Source organism: Cetorhinus maximus, chromosome 10, assembly GCF_964194155.1.
Source record: "Cetorhinus maximus chromosome 10, sCetMax3.hap1.1, whole genome shotgun sequence".
Taxonomy (NCBI): domain Eukaryota; kingdom Metazoa; phylum Chordata; class Chondrichthyes; order Lamniformes; family Cetorhinidae; genus Cetorhinus; species Cetorhinus maximus.
In genome coordinates, this window is record NC_135888.1 from 144,345,718 (window position 1) to 144,365,448 (window position 19,731).

The 19,731-nt window shown below is 43.7% G+C and overlaps 1 protein-coding gene across 3 annotated transcripts in view; it reads left to right on the forward strand.

Moving 5' to 3' along the window:
- arap3 (ArfGAP with RhoGAP domain, ankyrin repeat and PH domain 3) overlaps positions 1–19,731 on the forward strand; it is a 328,942-nt gene that overhangs the window by 155,682 nt on the left and 153,529 nt on the right. For all 3 annotated transcript variants that reach the window (XM_078551238.1, XM_078551241.1, XM_078551239.1), the window contains 3 exons: positions 2,949–3,148; positions 3,260–3,345; positions 11,431–11,613. In XM_078551238.1, coding sequence (XP_078407364.1) covers positions 2,949–3,148; positions 3,260–3,345; positions 11,431–11,613 — 469 coding nt within the window. The remainder of the gene's footprint in view (positions 1–2,948; positions 3,149–3,259; positions 3,346–11,430; positions 11,614–19,731) is intronic.

Sequence of the window (19,731 nt, forward strand, 5' to 3'; positions counted from 1 at the left end):
CCTGTTAGAATTTTATAGGTTTCTATGAGATCCCCCCTCATTCTTCTGAACTCCAGCTAATATAACCCTAACCGACTCAATCTCTCCTCATATGTCAGTCCCGCCATCCCAGGAATCAGTCTGGTAAACCTTCGCTGCACTCCCTCTATAGCAAGTACATCCTTCCTCAGATAAGGAGACCAAAACTGCTCTCAATATTCCAGGTGTGGTCTCACCAAGGCCCTGTACAATTGCAGCAAGACATCCCTGTCCCTGTACTTAACCCTTCATCATCATTAGAACTTAAAGTAAAGTCTTAAAATACAATGAACCTTCTCTGTCAAATATCTCTTGGAGTTCACTAAATCAGATGTTTCAGAGCCCAATGCTGCTGTATACAAAATATCCGATTGGTAGATTAGGTCCAAACAGAAAATTAGATTGTGTTAATGTGCTGAGCTTTTGAACTCAGTATTCGGTACATCTAAAAAAAATATAGAAGAGAAAGAAAGATATAAAAGCAAGAAATAAAAAAATGGTAAAAGTTCTATAAAGCATATCTTGGAGAAAAATTTTCAGAAAAAGGAGAAAGGAGAAAGATATCTGTCATTAATTTTAATAAATATTTATCTGAATGGAATCTATATCAGTGATGGTTTTCACATTGTCTGAAAGTCTACTGTGCTATTGACCTTAATTCATCTTGGTTTTTAAAATGGGAAAATACTAAAAGGACCATCCATTCACTGACAATATACATCAATGATTTGGGTATGGGGACCAAATCTAATATTTCCAGGTTCACAGATGACACAAAGCGAGGTGGGAATGTGTGTTGTGAGGATGATGCAAAATGGCTTCAAAGGGATTTCCACAGACTTAGTGAGTGGGTAAGAACATGGCAGATGGAATATAATGTGGAAAAATGTGAGGTTATTCACTTTGGAAAGAGGAACGGATGTGCAGAGCATTTTTTTAAATGTTAAGAGATTAGAAAGCGTAGATGTACAAAGGGACTTGGGTGTCCTTGTCCATAAGTTGTATTCAAAATTGGCTTAGTTGTAGGAGGCAGAGGGTGATGACAAAAGGATGCTTTAGTGAATGGAAGCCAGTGACCAGTGGCGTTTCACAGGGATCTGTGCTGGATCCCCTATTATTTGTCATTTATATAAACGACATAGATGACTATATGGGGGGTAGGATTAGTAAGTTTGCAGATGACACAAAGATTGGACGGGTGGTTAACAGTGAGGTTGAGTGTCTTGGACTACAGGAAGATATAGACGGGATGGTCAAATGGGCAGATAAGTGGCAGATAGAATTTAACCCTGAAAAGCGTGAGGTGATACACTTTGGAAGGGGTAATTTGACAAGGAAGTATTCAATGAACGGCATGACACTAGGAAGTTTTGAGCAACAAAGGGAGTTTGGCGTGTGTGTCCATAGATCTCTGAAGGCGGAGGGGCATGTTAGTGGGGTGGTGAAAAAGGCATATGGGACACTTGCCTTTATCAATCGAGGCATAGATTACAAAAGTAGGGAGATCATGTTGGAGTTGTATAGAACCTTGGTGAGGCCACAGCTGGAGTACTGTGTGCAGTTGTGGTCACCACATTATAGGAAGGGTGTGATTGCACTGGAGGGGGTGCAGAGGAGATTCACCAGGATGTTGCCTGGGATGAAATATTTAAGTTATGAAGAGAGGTTGGATAGACTTGGGTTGTTTTTGCTGGAACAGAGAAGATTGAGGGGCGACTTGATCAAGGTGTACAAGATTATGAGGGGCATGGACAGGGTGGATAGGGAGCAGCTGCTCTTCTTAGTTGAAGGGTCAGTCACGAGGGGACATAAGTTCAAGGTGAGGGGCAGGAGGTTTAAGGGGGGATGTGGGGAAAAAGCTTTTTGCCCAGAGGGTGGTGACGGTCTGGAATGCGCTGCCTGGGAGGGTGGTGGAGACGGGTTGCCTCACATCCTTTAAATGGATGAGCATTTGGCACATCATAACATTCAAGGTTATGGGCCAAGTGCTGGTAAATGGGATTAGGTAGGTAGGTCAGGTGTTTCTCACGTGTCGGTGCAGACTCGGTGGGCTGAAGGGCCTCTTCTGCACTGTGTGATTCTGTAATAAGTTACTGAAAGCTAACATGCCGGTGCAGCAGGCAAATAGGAAGGCTAATAGAATGTTAGCCTTTATCACAAGTGGATTTGAGTACAAGAGTAGTGAAGTCTTGCTTCAATTATATAGAACCTTAGTTAGACTGCACCTGGAGTACTGTGTGCAGTTTTGGTCCCCTTACTTTAGGTAGGATATTATTGCCACAGAGGGAGTGCAACGAAGGTTCACCAGATTAATTCCTGGGATGGTGGGACTGTCCTAGGAAGAGAGATTGGGAAAACTGGACCTGGAGTTTTGAAGAATGAGAGGTGATCTCATTGAAGGGATAGGCAGTAGATATGCAGGTAAGATGTTCCCCTTGGTTGGGGAATGTAGTACCAGGGGACACAGTTTCAAAATAAGGGGGAAGCCACTTAGTACTGAGATGAGGAGAATTTGTTTTTACTCAGAGGGTTGTGAATCTTTGGAATTCTCTACCCCAGAGTGTTATGGGAGCTCAGTCATTGAGTATGTTTAATGCAGAGATTGACAGATTTCTAAATGTCAATTACGTAAAGGGTCAGGGGGATAGTGCGGGGGAAAGGCATTGAAATGGATAATCAGCCATGATCATATTGAATGGCAGAACAGGCTCGATGGGCTGAATGGCCTCCTCCTGCTCCTATGTTCCGAATAGTACCTTTGGAAGGATTTGAGCTCCATTGTTATCTTACTTGTGTCAGAAAAAATACATTTTGAGATCTAAATCAAAATAAATCTGCTCCAAACAGATAAAGACAAGCTGAACTGATGTAGTAAATTGGTCCCATGGTAATTTTATTGGAGTAACAATTCATGCTTTTGAATGTTGCAGTTTCACAGCAGAATCTGAACGAGAGAAGAAAGAATGGGTTGAGGTACTTCAGGACTCAATTGCCGAAACTCTGTCTGATTATGAGGTGGCTGAGAAGATCTGGTCGAACAAATCCAACAAAGTATGTGCAGACTGCAAAGCGCTGAATCCTGATTGGGCATCCATTAATCTCTGTGTTATTATCTGTAAGAGATGTGCAGGTAATTGACAACAACATTGACCATATTATCTGTCTGGATTCAGACAACAGTTTAAACATATGCAAATATAATGTAAACATTTATGAGGAATGTTTCTTTTGGTTTTTACAGGTGTACATCGGGGCTTAGGTACAACGATCTCAAAAGTACAAAGTCTGAAATTGGACACAAGTATATGGACCAATGAAATTGTACAGGTCAGAAGGATTATTAAGGATGAGATTTCAGAATACTTGGAAGTGCATGGTAAAATAGGGCAAAGTCAGCATGGTTTCATCAAGGGGAGGTCATGCCTGACAAATCTGTTAGAATTCTTTGAGGAGGTAATGACAAAGGAGAGCCAATGGATGTTATCTACTTGGACTTCCAGAAGGCCTTTGACAAGGTGCTGCACAGAAGGCTGCTCAGTAAGATAAGAGCCCATGGTGTTAGAGGCAAGGTACTAGCATGGATAGAAGATTGGCTGTCTGGCAGGAGGCAGAGAGTGGGAATAAGGGAGTCCTTCTCAGGATGGTGGCTGGTGACTAGTGGAGTTCCGCAAGGGTCAGTGTTGGGACCACAACTTTTCACTTTATACATTAATAATCTAGATGAAGGAACTGAGGGCATCCTGGCTAAGTTTGCAGATGATACAAAGATAGGTGAAGGGACAGGTAGTATTGAGGAGGCGGGGAGACTGCAGAAGGATTTGGACAGGTTAGGAGAATGGGCAAAGAAGTGGCAGATGGAATACAACGTGGGGAAGTGTGAGGTCATGCACTTTGGTAGGAAGATTAGAGGCATAGAATATTTTCTAAATGGGGAGAGAATTCAGAAATCTGGAGTGCAAAGAGACTTGGGAGTCCTAGTCCAGGATTCTCTTAAGGTTAACTTGCAGGTTGAGTTGGTAGTTAGGAAGGCAAATGCAATGCTGGCATTTATTTTGAGAGGACTAGAATATAAAAGCAGGGATGTGCTGCTGAGGCTTTATAGGGCTCTGGTCAGACCACATTTAGAATATTGTGAGCAATTTTGGGCCCCGTATCTCAGGAAGGATGTTCTGGCCCTGGAGAGGGTCCAGAGGAGGTTCACGAGAATGATCCCAGGAATGAAAGGCTTAACATATGAGGAACGTTTGAGGACTCTGGGTCTATACTCAATGGAGTTTACAAAGATGAGGGGGGATCTGATTGAAACTTACAGAATACTGAAAGGCCTGGATAGAGTGGACATGGGGAAGATGTTTCCATTAGTAGGAGAGACTAGGACCCGAGGGCACAGCCTCAGAGTAAAGGGAAGACCTTTTAGAACAGAGATGAGGAGAAACTTCTTCAGCCAGAGAGTGGTGAATCTATGGAATTCATTTCCACAGAAGGCTGTGGAGGCCAGGTCATTGAGTGTTTTTAAGACCGAGATAGGTAGGTTCTTGATTGGTAAGGGGATCAAAGGTTACGGGGAGAAGGCGGGAGAATGTGGTTGAGAAACTTATCAGCTATGATTGAATGGTGGAGCAGACTCGATGGGCCAAATGGCCTAATTTCTGCTCCTATGTCTTATGGTCTTATGGATGTCACTGTTATTATTTCCCATACATTTGCAGAATGGATCGCTAGCTGCTTCAAGGCAGAAAGGAGAGATGGTAATAAAGGGTAGTTATTCAGGAAGGCAGAAAGTGGGAAGTGGTGTTTCACAAGGATCAGCGCTGGGGCCACTGCTGTTTACAATTTACATTAATCATTTAGACTTTGGAATCAAAACACAATTTCTAAATTTTGAGGTGACACCAAATTGGCCGTGGCCGTGGGGGTGGGGGTGGGGGTGGGGGGCAGGGTTGGGGGGGAGGCGGAATACTCAATGCTGAGGAGGACTGAAGCACATTACAGGAGGGACACTAATAACCTTGCAGAATAGGCAAATAATTGGCAAGTGAAGTTCAACAGAGATAAATATCAGGTCCTACATTTTGACAGGAAGAATAGGGAGGTGGCTTAATACTTGGAAAGTGCAAGTCTAGTGAGGCAAAGGACAAAGGGATCTCAAAGTATAAAACACCAAAAATTGTACCACAGGCTAACAAGTCTAAAAGAAGCAAACCAAGTATGTGACATGGACTGGTTATGTCAAATGGTCTGTTTCTATGCTGTGCATCCCATATAATGCGGTGTAATATATCTATTTGCCAAAATTCTTTATTATTGGGAAACTTCTTTCAGGTACCAGTGAAAAAATAAAATGAAATATAAAAATCAAAAAGACAAAGTCAAACAGAATTGCTGAAAATATGAGAAGATAAGAAATAGGAGCAGGAGTAGGCCATTCAGCCCCTTGAGCTTGCTCTACCATTCAGTAAGATCATGGCTGATCTGATTATGGCCTTAATTCCACTTTCCTGCCTGCTCCCCATAAGCTTTGATTCCTTTGTAGAACAAAATAATGTGATGGCATAGTGGTATTGTCGCTGGACTAGTAATCCAGAAACCTCTGGAGACGCGGGTTCGGGCAGATGGTGGTGGAATTTGAATCCAATAGAACACTGGAATTAAAAGTCTAATGTTGATTGTTGTAAAAATGCACCTGGTTCACTAATCCCCTTTAGGGGAAGGAAACCTTTCGCCTTTACCTGATCTGGCCTACATGTGACTCCAGAGGAGGTATGATTAGTAAATTCATAGATTAGGGGGAGACGATGGCATTGTGGTATTGTTACTAGATTAGTAACCCAGAGACCCAGGGTAATGTTTTGGGGACCCAGGTGCAAATCCTGCCACAGCAGATGGTGGAATTTGAATTCAATAAAAACCTGGAATTAAAAGTCTAATGATGACCATGAAACCTGATGTGGTCACTTTGACAAATGGACCACAGGAGTCTCAGGTACAGGTCACTGTTGTTTATCTGAGCAATTGCAAGGAGAGCACCATCTCAATACAGCTTGAGATAGCATTGTGCTAAACTACAAGTATTCAACATATTTATACATTATTGGTCACGTACAAGAACAGTTTCCAGATTCTGATCTCGTCAACATATAGGTTTACATTAAACAGACATCTCTGGTAACAAGTACATGCACCGTATGTCCCTATTTGTTTTCACCTAGGCAGAGACTTTCCCTCCTACCTAAACTAGGACTATCTGTTCTTCCCTATCTGTTGAAGAGCACACTTAATCTTAGTTGTTACTGCCATCCTCTGACTACAGTCCGACTCCAAGGCCTTTCTGTTATTTGCAGGCCCTTAAGGCTGTGCAAGGTTCATCTGGTAACCTTTAACTGCCAATGTGCTTGGTAGCCCTGGTCGCCTGGAGATTCATTCCTTTTCAATAAATTCTCCGTTACCATAAATTCTTACTTACTTTCTTCCCCCTAACAAACCATTCCATCGATTGTTTTAAAAGCCCATCTGGTTCGCTAATGTCCTTTAGGGAAGAAAATCTGTTGTCCTTACCTGGTCTGGCATACACGTGACTCCAGACCCACAGCAATGTGGTTGACTCTGAAATGGCCGAGCCAGACACTCAGTTGTAACAAACCGTTACAAAGTCACAAAAACGGAACAAAACCGGACGGACTACCCGGCATCGACCAAGGCACCGGAAACAACAACGGCAATCGCAGCCCTATCGACCCTGCAAAATGTCCCTTACTAACATCTGGGGGCTAGTGCCAAAATCGGGAGGGCTGTCTCACAGACTAGTCAAGCAACAGCCTGACATAGTCATCCTCACAGAATCATACCTTACAGATAATGTCCCAGACACCACCATCACCATCCCTGGCAAAAACAGAATTACCTGGAAAAACTCAGCAGGTCTGGCAGCATCGGTGGAGAAGAAAAGAGTTGACGTTTCGAGTCCACACGACTCGAAACGTCAACTCTTTTCTTCTCCACCGATACTGCCAGACCTGCTGAGTTTTTCCAGGTAATTCTGTTTTTGTTTTGGATTTCCAGCATCCGCAGTAGTTTTTTGTTTTTATCACCATCCCTGGGTATGTCCTGTCCCACCGGCAAGACAGGCCCAGCAGAGGTGGTGACACAGTGGTATACAGTAGGGAGGGAATTGCCCTGGGAGTTCTCAACATCGACTCCGGACCCCATGAAGTCTCATGGCATCAGGTCAAACATGAACAAGGAAATCTCCTGCTGGTTACTACATACCGCCCTCCCTCAGCTGATGAATCAGTGCTCCTCCATGTTGAACATCACTTGGAGGAAGCACTGAGGGTGGCAAGGGAGCAGACTGTACTCTGGGTGGGGAACTTCACTGTCCATCACCAAGAGTGGCTCGGCAGCACCACTACTGACCGAACTGGCCAAGTCCTAAAGGACATAGCTGCTAGACTGGGTATGCGGCAGGTGGTGAGGGAACCAACAAGAGGGAAAAACATACTTGACCTCATCCTCACCAACCTGCCTGCTGCATATGCATCTGTCCATGACAGTATCAGTAGGAGTGACCACCGCACAGTCATTGTGGAGACAAAGACCTGCCTACACATTGAGGATACCTTCCATCATGTTGTGTGGCACTACCACCATGCTAAATGAGATAGATTTCGAACAGATCTAGCAACTCAAGACTGAGTATCCATGAGGCGCTGTGGGCCATCAGCAGCAGCAGAATTGTACTCGAACACAATCTGTAACCTCATGGCCCAGCATATCCCCCACTCTACCATTACCATCAAGCCAGGGCATCAACCCTGGTTCAATGAAGAGTGCAGGAGGGCTTGTCAGGAGCAGCACCAGGCATACCTAAAGATGAGGTGTCAACCTGGCGAAGCTATAAGACAGGACTACTTGTGTGCCAAACACCACAAGCAGCAAGTGATAGACAAAGCTAAGCGATCCCACAACCAACAGATCAGATCTAAGCTCTGCAGTCCTGCCACATCCAGTTGTGAATGGTGGTGGGGAATGAAACAACTCACTGGAGGAGGATGTTCCACAAGTATACCCATCTTCAATGATGGGGGAGCCCAGCACATCAGCGCAAAAGATAAGACTGAAGCATTGGCTACAATCTTCAGCCAGAAGTGCCGAGGGGAGGATCCATCTCAGCCTCTCTGGAGGTCCCCAAGCATCACAGATGTGAGTCTTCAGCCAATTCAATTCACTCCACGTGATATCAAGAAATGACTGAAGGCACTGGACACTGCAAAGGCTATGGGCACTGACAATATTCCGGCAATAGTACTGAAGACTTGTGCTCTTGTTTTTCCCTCTTGTTGGTTCGCTTACCACCTGTCGCAGAACCAGTCTAGCAGCTATGTCATTTAGGACTCAGACAGCTCAGTCAGTAGCGATGCTACCGAGCCATTCTTGGTGATGGACATTGACCCACCCAGGGCACATTCTGCGCCCTTGCCACCCTCAGTGCTTCCTCCAATTAGATCTACAAATTTGAAGTTGTGGTCCTATAAGTTCAATTTGATGAGGTGGATGATCAACCTCATTCATAGGAAAAAGAAATGTATCCTCGTAATCACTGCCCTCATCTAGGTCCCTTAGCTGACTAAAGCCTTGTTACATTCTGAGCACTGGTAAGGTTTTTCTGGAGTTTATGTTCTCATGTGCATCTTCAATCCATTATTCTCATTGAAAGCATTGTCACAATAGGAACACAGGTAGGAGTGCTCTCCTGTGTGTGTTCAAATGTGCACACGTAAAGTTCCATTGCTGGAAAATCTTTGGCCACAATGTGGACAAATCTTCTCCTTCTCTCCAGTATGTGTCTTTTTATGACTCTTAAGCACAGAGGGAGTCAAAAAGGCTTTTTCACATGCATAACAATGAACAAGCTTTCAAATGTGATACATCAGTGGATGTCTCTGCAGGGTTAAGGCAATATGAAACAAAACTTCACAATCCTCACACTTCCAAGTGTATCTTTTTCTGGTTCACTACAACTTTCTGTGGGTAAATCCACCTCATCTCCCTCTGTTCTCTCTTGGCCCAAAGTATTTTCCGAGAACATTTACTGTCGTATTAAACATTGATGTACCTTCTGAGAGCTGCTCAAATATTCACTGACCTTTTGTTCTGAGACAACGTACGCTTTCTTATGAATCACTGCTACATCCAGACTGTCTCTGCTGTAGGGGACAAGTAGTTTTTGAAACCTGAAATCTATCACTCCTATGTCATGGGGGGGTTCCCCTCATGATGAAAGAAATAGTTCTGGAACCATCCTTGTCATCACTTTTGTTATATATTCACTGGTTTGCTGTGTATCTTTTATGTCTGATTTATCTCAGAACAATGCAGAGCTGACACCAGTTCCAAACCTACAACAGGTTGATTTACAATACTTTAAAATATCTCAGAACTTCAGGAGTTTCTGTACACGCATGGTCTCAGCTCAAAGCCTCAGGTCTTTCTTGAATCTTCTCAGATTTCTTATCTCTCTAGCTCTATCCACAGGCTTAAGCAATCAAATACAGTTACATAGTCCAGGGAACAGATTCATACAATCAAACACAGATCAATCAAACCGTTGAACACTGCACCCTTATTTTGACACTTTTCCTCCTAGACCTGGGTTCCCCCATGAAGGAAAACAACATCTACCCTGTCAAGTCTCCTCAGGATCTTATATATTTCAGTAAAATCACGTCTCATTCTTCTAAACTCCGATGAATATTGGTCCAACCTGCTCAACCTTTCCTCATAAGATAACCCCTTCATCTCAGGAGTCAACTGGAGAGCATTCTCTGAACTGCCTCCAATGCACATATAAGGAGACCAAAACAGTACACAGTACTCCAGGTGCGGCCTCACCATCGCCTTGTACAGTAGTAGTAAGACTTCTCTAATTTTATACTCCATCCCTCTTGCAATTAAGGCCAAAATTCCCTTTGCCTTCCTAATTACTTGCTGTACATACATAGTTTTTTTTGCGATTCGTGTATGAGAGCACTCAGATCCCTCTGTTCCGCAACATTCTGCAGTCTCTGTCTATTTAAGTAATATTTTTCTTTTCCATGCTTCCTATCAAAATGAACAACCTTACATTTTCCCACATTATACTCCATCTGCCAAATTTTTGCCCTCTCACTAAACCTATCTATATCCCTTTGCAGACTCTTTGTAACCTTCTCACAACTTGCTTTTATACCTATATTTATATCATCAGCAAATTTGGCTACAATACACTCGCTCTCTTCATTTAAGTCACCAACATAGAACATAAATAATTTAGGCTCCAGCATTAATCCCTGCAGCACTTTACTAGTTGCTAACCTGAAAATGATCCATTTATCCTGACTCTCTGTTTCCTGATAGTTAACCAATCCTCTGATAGTGTTAATATATCACTCCCAACACCATAAGCTAATATCTTGTGTTGTAACCTTTTATGTGGCACCTTATTGAATGACTTTTGGTCTAAATCCACTAAATCTAATGGTTCCCCTTTATCTATCCTGCTTGTTACATCCCTTCCTTAAAATCATGTTGACTCAGTTTGATTGTATAATGATTTTTTAAATGCCCTGCTACGACTTCCTTAATAATGGATTCCAATTATTTTTCCAATGATAGATGTTAGGCTAACTGGCCTATAGTTTGCTGCTTTCTGTTTCCTTCCTTGTATGAATAGTGCTGTTAAATTTGCAGTTTTCTAATCCACTGGGATCTTTCCAGAATCAAAGGAATTTTGGAAGATTACAACCAATGTTTGCACTATCTCTGAGGCCACTTCCTTTAAGACCTTAGGATGCAGTCAGGGAACTTGTCAGCCTTTAGTTTCATTTGTTTTCCCAGTACTTTGTCCCTTGTGATTGTGATTGTTTTAAGTTCCTCCCTTTTGCCACTGATTTATTCTTAAAATGCTTTTTGTGTCTTCAACCATGAAGGCACAAACAAAATAGTTGTTCAAAGTCTCTGCATTTTCTTGTTTCCCATTATTAATTTCCCAGTCTCATCATCTACAGAGCCAATATTTGCTTTAGCTACTCTCTTCCTTTTTAGATAGTTGTAGAAGTTCTTACTGTCACAAAGTTAATACTATTGAAGAGGTCATTCAGCCCATACAGGAATACAAAAGGACTACAACTCTGCCCAAAGTATCATACAATTGGACCATAAGTGAACCTGGGCCAGGATTTTATAGCCTCGCCATGGTGTGCCTCCCCCTGGCAGAAGCAGCGAGTCATTTAAATCTCCATTCAGTTCACCGGGACTGTAATATCCAGCCAGGCAAGAGGGGTCATAAAGTCCTGGCCCTAGAGTTTTTAAATGGTTACATAAAAATGTTTGTGGTATCATTATTGAATGGAGTATTGCATCTCCTTTCTCTTACAGCTCTTCCTTCAGTTGGGTAATGAGAAAGCAAATAGGTTCTGGGCAGCGCGAGTGACTCCGGGAGAGGAGCTGGATACAGATGCCACAATTGAGAGACGGAGGGAATTCATTATGCTAAAATATAGAGATGGCATTTACAGACAACATCATCCTAAATTTGCAATGCAGGAGGAGGTGATTAAGGTAAAGATTTCTGATTTTTTTTGGGGGGGTAAATGCATTCAATAATAAGACGACAAGATGTGTGTATCAGTAATTCACTCAACAATTAACAGCATCAAGTTGTTCTGTTTTTTTGCGATATATAGAGTATATATGATTTATGTTACTGTACTTTGGCTACAGGTACAGGGCAACCCTTCTTAAATCTAATGTGACTTTTCCATTTTTTCACACTATGTCCAGAAAACTTGGATTCAAGCCTAACAACAAGTTCACAGAAAGAAATAAACTCGCTTCCTGTTTTCAGAATGTAAATGCCACAATTCTCATAGACGTTTACAGCACAGAAGGAGGCCATTCAGCCCATCGTGTCTGCACTGGTCAACAAAGATCTGACTACACTAATCCCATTTTCCAGCACTTGACCCATCGCCCTGGAAGCTATGGAAACCAAGTGAATATCTAAATACTTCTTAAATGTTACGAGAGTTTCTGACTCAACCACCCTTTCAGACAGTGAGTTCCAGACTCCCACCACCCTCTGGGTGAAAACATTTCTCCTGAACTCCCCTCTTAGCCTTCTATCTCTTACCTTAAATCTATGCCTCCTGGTTATTGACCCCTCTACTAATGGGAAAAGTGCCTTCCTATCCACCCTATCTATGCCCCTCATAATCTTATACACCTCAATCAGGTCCCTCTCAACCTTCGCTGCTCCAAGAAAAACAACCCCAGCCTATCCAATCTTTCCTCATAGCTCAAACCCTCCAGCCCAGGCAGCATCCTGGTAAATTTCCTCTGCACCCTCTCCAGTGCAATCACATCCTATAATGTGGTGACCAGAACTGCACACAGTACTCCAGCTGTGGCCTAACCAGTGTTTTATAAAGTTCCAGCAAACAAAAACAGAAAATGCTGGAAAAACTCGGCGGGTGTAACAGCCTCTATGGAGAGAAAACAAAACAGAGTTAATGTTTTGAGTCCATGTGACTCTTCTTCAGAGCTTTGCTTTTATCCATCATAACCTCCCTGCTCTTATATTCTATGCCTGGGCTAATAAAGGCAAGTATCCTATATGCCTTCTTAACCACCTTATCAACCTGCCCTGCTACCTTCAGGGATTTGTGCGTATGCACACCAAGGTCCCTCTGATCTTTGCTACTTTCCAGGGTCCTACCATCATAGTGTAATCCCTTGCCTTGTTAGCCCTCCCCCAGTGCATTACCTCACACTTTTCTGGATTGAATTCCATTTGCCACTGCTCTGCCCACCTGACCAGTCCATTGATATCCTCCTGCAGTTTACGGCTATCCTCCTCACTATTTACCACCCTAACAATTTTCGTGTAATTCTTGATTTAATTTAAGTCCAAATCATTTATGTGCACCACAAACAGCAAGGGCCCCAGCACCGAGCCCTGTGGAACCCCACTAGAAACAGACTTTTTAATAAAATATAAAAAATATAATAATTATGAGAAAAAAGGGGATCGGAAAGGGGGTGGGGATGGAGGAGAGAGTTCATGATCTGAAGTTGTTGAACTCAATATTCAGTCCGGAAGGCTGTAAAATGCCCAGTTGGAAGATGAGGTGCTGTTCCTCCAGTCATGAGAGAGATCATGAACTCTCTCCTCCATCCTCACCCGCTTTCTGATCCCCTTTCTTTCTCATAATTATTATATATTTTTTAATATATTTTTCTTTTCCCACCTATTTCTATTATTATTTTTTAATTTATTTCCATCCATTGTTTTATCTCTACCTTTTAGCCTATTTCGATCCCTTCCCCCCACTCCACCCCCACTAGGGCTATGTGTACCTTGCTCGTTCTGCTTGCTACCCTTAATGTCACCATTAGCACATCCTTTAGCCAATATCACCACCGTCAACACCTCTTTGTCATTTTGTCTATGACACCTTTGTCAATCTCTCCTTTGCCTCCACCTATCACTGGGCCTCTATCCAGCTCCACCTGTCCCACCCCCCTCAACCAGCTTATATCTCACCTCATTTCTATTTCTCTTCAGTTCTGATGAAGAGTCATATGGACTCGAAAAGTTAACTGTGTTCCTCTCCACAGACGCTGTCAGACCTGCTGAGTTTTTCCAGCTATTCATGTTTTTGTTTCACATTTCCAGCATCCACATTATTTTGCTTTTATTCCCTTAACAAATCCACGCTGACTATCCCTGATTAATCCGTGTCTCTCCAAGTGCAGATATATTCTGTCCCTCAGAATTCTTTCTAGGAACACCGAGGTTAGACTGACTGGCCTGTAATTTCCTGGTCTATCCCTTCCTCCCTTTTTTAACAATGGGACAACGTTAGCAGTCCTCCAGTCCTCTGGCACCTCACCTGTGGCCAGAGAGGATTTGAAAATTACTGCCAGGGCCCATGATATCTCTTCTCTTGCCTCCCTCAACAGTCTGGGATACATTTCAATTAACAAATTGGGGGGAATTTTGATGTGGTGGCGCACTGGGAGCAGGGAGTGAACATATGAACATTTGAAATAGGAGCAGAAGCAGGCCATTCGGCCCCTCGAGCCTGCTCTGCCATTCAATTAGATCCTGGCAGATCTGTTTGTGTTTCAAATTCCACATTTTCATGTACCCCCGATAACCTTTGATTCCCAAGGCAATAAGACCATAAGACGTAGGAGCAGAAGTAGGCCATTCAGCCCATCGAGTCTGCTCCACCATTCAATGAGATCATGGCTGATCTGAAAATTCTCAACTCCACTTTCCTGCCTTTTCCCCATAACCCTTGATTCCCTTACTGATTAAAAATCTGTCTATCTCAGCCTTGAAAATACTTAACGACCCAACCTCTACAGCCCTCTGCAGTAAAGAATTCCACAGATTCACTACCCTCTGGGAGAAGAAATTCCTCCTCATCTCTTTTTTAAATGGGCGACCCCTTACTCTGAGATTATGCCCTCTGGTCCTAGACTCTCCCACAAGGGGAAACAACCTCTCAGCATCTACCCTGTCAAGCCCCTAAGGATCTTGTATGTTTCAATAAGGTCACCTCTCATTCTTCTAAATTCCAATGAGCACAGGCTCAAACTACTCAACCTCTCCTCATAAAATCCCTCCATACCCAGGATCAACCTAATGAACTTTTTCTATCTATCTACCTCCCTCTGCCTTAAAAATATTCAATGTCTCCGCCTCCACCACCTTCTGAGGCAGAGAGTTCCAAAGTCGCACAGCCCTCTGAGAGAAAAAAATTCTCCTCATCTCTGTCCTAAAAGGGCGGCCCTGATTTTAAAACACTGCCTCCTAGTTCTGGACTCACCCACAAGAGGAAACATCCTTTTGTCTTCCAGGATCTTGTATACTTCAATCAAATCACCCCTCACTCTTCTAAATTTCAGTGGAAGCAATTAAAACAGAAAATGCTGGAAAAACTCAGCAGGTCTGGCAGCATTTGTGGAGAGAAACAGAGTTAACATTTTGAGTTCCGATGACTCTTCTTCAGGACACCTTTAGCTGTAAAGAAGAGTCATACGGACTCGAAACGTTGGGTGGAATTTTCCGTGCCCATTGGCGGCGGGCGTGTTTGGCGGCATGAGCAGACAATATGCTGAGAAGGCCAAAGATCAGTTTCATGATGTCATAAAACCAGTTTGCAATCGCCTACTCTGCCCCTTGGACGTTGGGAAGTTCATTGTAATGTAACTGCATATCATTATAAGCCCAGGTTGCCGTAATCATTCCCCCCTGGACCACGCTAGATCACTCCGATGTGTTTCACAACTGTACATAAGCAACATGCACCTGGTGGGCTGCACTTCACTCAGGACTGCGAGGTTTGTTTTCCTACCTCGCTGCAGTCAGCACTCGCAGTCATCATCGGCGCCAGGCTTCATAGGTAGCACCGCATCACTTTTAGGGGGGCTCATGGGCAGGTCTCTGTCTACCAGACCAGCCATCAGGCAGGGGAGGCTTTTCAGTGACTGCAGGGCTAGGGCTTGCTTGGGGAAGGGGGAGAAGTGGCCTCAGGCAAGGGAAGAGGCTGCAGGGTGAGGGCTGTACTGGGGAAAGGGGTGTATATCAGGGTGTGTGTGGGGCACATGTTGATCTGTGCAAGTGGCCTCAAGATGGTGAGGGCTGAGGAGGCAGTCTCCAGGGGAGATGAGGCCAGATGGAGATGTGAGGGTGTGTGTGAGAGAGAGAGTGGTGATGTTCCTTGAGCTGGCAGTGAGTGAGATGCCAGTGAATGTGTGAGTGGGTGAGTTTAGAGAGATGAGATGATTGCCTTACCCTGGCTGCACGTTTGAGATCATTCATCCTCTATCTGCATTGAATGGCCAACCTCTTCTGTGTAACATTGACACTGATCACCACTGCCACTCCCTCCTAAGTGAGAGTGGTGAGATTGGTGCCCCTCCTGCGGCCAGAGAGGGGGTAGAGGACATCACAGCCGGCTTCCAAGCATCCAAAAGGTGTTTCAGGGACGTGTCATTGAATTGGGAACTGCAGTCTTCTTGCCTTTCCGGACCATGTCTTCTGTGCAGCAGCATCTGGGCTGGAAGCACTGAGAGGTGTGCGTGCGGCTGCACTTTAAATATGTCCAGCATGAGGAAGTGGCGAGGTGACGGTGTGGCAGGCAAATGAAAGTCTACCCGCTATCAAATCGATGTGTTTCTCAGCAATGCATGATTAATGAGTTGGGATTGGGATGATACGATGTGAAAAGCCACCATTGCAGCCAACGTGGGTTTCACTGGCTAGGCCAACATTTATTGGCCATTCTTAATTGCCCTTGAGAAGGTGGTGGTGAGCTGCCTTCTTGAACTACTGCAGTCCATGTGGTGAGGGTACACCCACAGTGCTGTTTGGCAGGGGGAGTTCCAGGGTTTTGACCAGCGACAGTGAAGGAACGGCGATATATTTCCAAGTCATGATGGTGAGTGGCTTAATGGGGAACTTCCAGGTGATGATGTTCCTATCTACCTGCTGCCCTTGTCCTTCTAGATGGTAGTGGCTGTGGGTTTGGAAGGTGCTGTCTAAGGAGGCTTGGTGAGTTCTTGCAGTGCATCTTGTAGATGGTACACGCTGCTGCTACTGTGTGTCGTTGGTGGAGGGAGTGAATGTTTGTGGATGGGCTGTCAATCAAGTGGCTGCTTTGTCCTGGACGATATCAAGTTTCTTGGGTGTTGTGGGAGCTGCACTCATCCAGGTAGGTGGAGAGTATTCCATCACACTCCTGTCTTGTGCCTTGTAGATGGTGGACAGACTTTGGGGAGTCAGGGGGTGAGTTACTCATCGCAGGATTCCCAGCCTCTGACCTGCTCTTGTAGCCACAGTATTTACATGGCTAGTCCAGTTCGGTTTCTGGTCAATGGTAATCCCCAGGATGTTGATAGTGGGGGATTCAGTGATGGTAATGCCATTGAACATCAAGGGGTGATGGTTAGATTCTCTCTTGTTGGAGATGGTCATTGCCTGACACTTGTGTGGCGCAAACGTTACTTGCCAATTGTCAGCCCAAGCCTGGATATTGTCCAAGTCTTGATGCATTTGGATGTGAATTACTTCAGTATCTGAGGAATTGTGAATGGTGCTGAACATTGTACAATTATCAGCGAACATCCCCACTTCTGACGCTATGATGGAATGAAGGTCCTTGATGAAGCAGCTGAAGATGGCTGGGCCGAGGACACAACCCTGAGGAACTCCTGCAGTGATGTCCTGGAACTGAGATGACTGACCTCCAACAACCACAACCATCTTCCTTTGTGCTAGGTCTGACTCCAACCAGTCATACCTAGCACATACCTAGAGAGTTTTCCCCCTGATTCCCATTGACTCCAATTTTGATAGGGCTCCTTGATGTCAAGGGCAGTCATTCTCCCCTCAACCGGGAGTTCAACCAAATCTGTAATGAGGTCAGGAGCTGAATAGCCCTGGAAGAACCCAAAATGGACGTCAGTGAGCAGGTTATTGCTAAGCAAGTGCTGCTTGATAGCATTGTTGATAACCCCTTCCATCATTTTACTGTTAATCGAGAGTAGACTGATGGGGTGGTAATTGCTGGGGGTTGGATTTGTCCTGCTTTTTGTATACAGGACATACCTGGGGAATTGTCCACATAGCCAGGTAGATGTCAGAGTTGAAGCTGTACTGGAACAGCTTGGCTAGGGGCACGGCAAGTTCTGGAGCGCAAGTCTTCAGTATTATTGCTGGAATATTGTCAGGGTCCATAGCCTTTGCATTATACAGTGCCTCCAGCCATTTCTCGATATCACATGGAGTGAAACGTTTACATACTAATTTTTCGTGACTCATGCACCAGAACACCTATATCCCTGTACAGCTCAGAATTTTGTAGCCATTCTCTGTTTAAGTAATACTCTGCTTTTTTATTCTTCCTGCCAAAGTCTACAACTTCACATTTTTGCACATTTTCACACATTATCTCCCGTACTTTTTCCCATTCATTAAACCTATCTATGTCCGTCTGCAACCTCTTTATGTCCTCGTCACAACATACTTTCCTACCTATCTTTGTGTCATCTACAAATTTAGCTCCCATGTCTTCACTCCCCTCATCTAAGTCATTGATGTAAATTGTGAAAAATTGAGGCCCCAGTACAGACCCTTGTGGGACTCCACTCGTCACATCCTGCCAATCAGAAAAGGACTAATTTATGCATACTCTCCGCTTTCTGCCAGCCAGCCAATCCTCTATCCATGCTAATATGTTACCCACTACACCATGAGTTTTTATTTTCTGTAATAGCCTTTGATGTGGTACCTTATCAAATGCCTTCTGGAAATCCAAGTTAAGCATGTCTACAGGCTCCCCTTTATCCACAGCGCATGTTATTCCTTCAACAAACTCCAATAAATTGATTAAATATGATTTCCCTTTCACAAAACTATATTGACTCTTCCCGATGACCTTGAGTTTCTCTAAGTGCCCAGCTATAACCTCCTTAATGATCGATTCCAACACTTCCCCATGACAGACATCAAGCGAACTGGTCTATAGTTTCCTGTTTTCTGCCTCCATCCCTTCTTGAATAGATGGGTTATATTTGCTACTTTCCAGTCTGATGGAACCTTTCCAGAATTTAGTGAATTTTGGAAAATTAATACCAGCGCATCGACTACCTCATTCACCACCTCTTTTAAGACTCTAGGGTGTAGTCCATCGGGACCCAGAGACTTGTCAGCCCAAAGCTCCATCAATTTGCTCAGTACCATTTCCCTTGTGATTTCAATTTCACAAAGTTCCCCTCTCCCTCCCACCTCCTGATTTACGACTGTTACTGGAAAGTTTACTTTAATCCTCTATAGTGAAGACAGAAGCAAAATATTTGTTCATTTCATCCGCCATTTCCTTATTATCTACTATTAACTCCTCACTGTCACTTTCTAGAGGACCAACACTCATTTTAATTGCTCTTTTCCTGTTTAAATACCTGTAGAAACTCACTTTTGATTTTTATATTTCTTGTTAGCTTCCACTCATTCTCTAATTTCTTTCTCCTGATTCACCTTATAGTTATTCTCTGCCATTCTTTATATTCTGTCCATCATCTGTCCTGCCACTCACCTTTGTGCTTTTTCCTTAAGTTTGATGCTTTTCTTAACTTCTTTAGTTACCACGAATGATGGCTCCTCCCCTTAGAATTTTTCTTTATAATAGGAATATACTTATTTTGAATATTCTGAAATATCCCCTTAAATGTCTGTCATTGCTTCTCTATTGATCTATCCCCTAGCCTAGTTTCCCAGTTCACTTCAGCTAGCCCAGCTTTCATCCCCACATAGTTGCCCTTATTTAAGTTTAAGATGCTAGTCTCAGACCCACTCTCCTCCCTCGCAAACTGGATGTAAGATTCAATCATATTGTGGTCGCTGCTACCTAGAGGAGCCTTTACTCTGAGACCATTAATTAATCCTGTCACATTACACAATACCAAGTGTTATATAACCAGCTCTCTGGTTGGTTCCAAGGTATGCTGCTCGAAGAAACTATCTTGAAAGCATTCTAAGAACTTCTCATCCAGGCTACAACTGCCAGTCTGATTTTTCCAGTTTACGTGTACATTAAAATCACCTGTGATTATTGCCGTCCCTTTATCACAAGCACACAATATTTCTTCTTATATACCCGGTCCTAC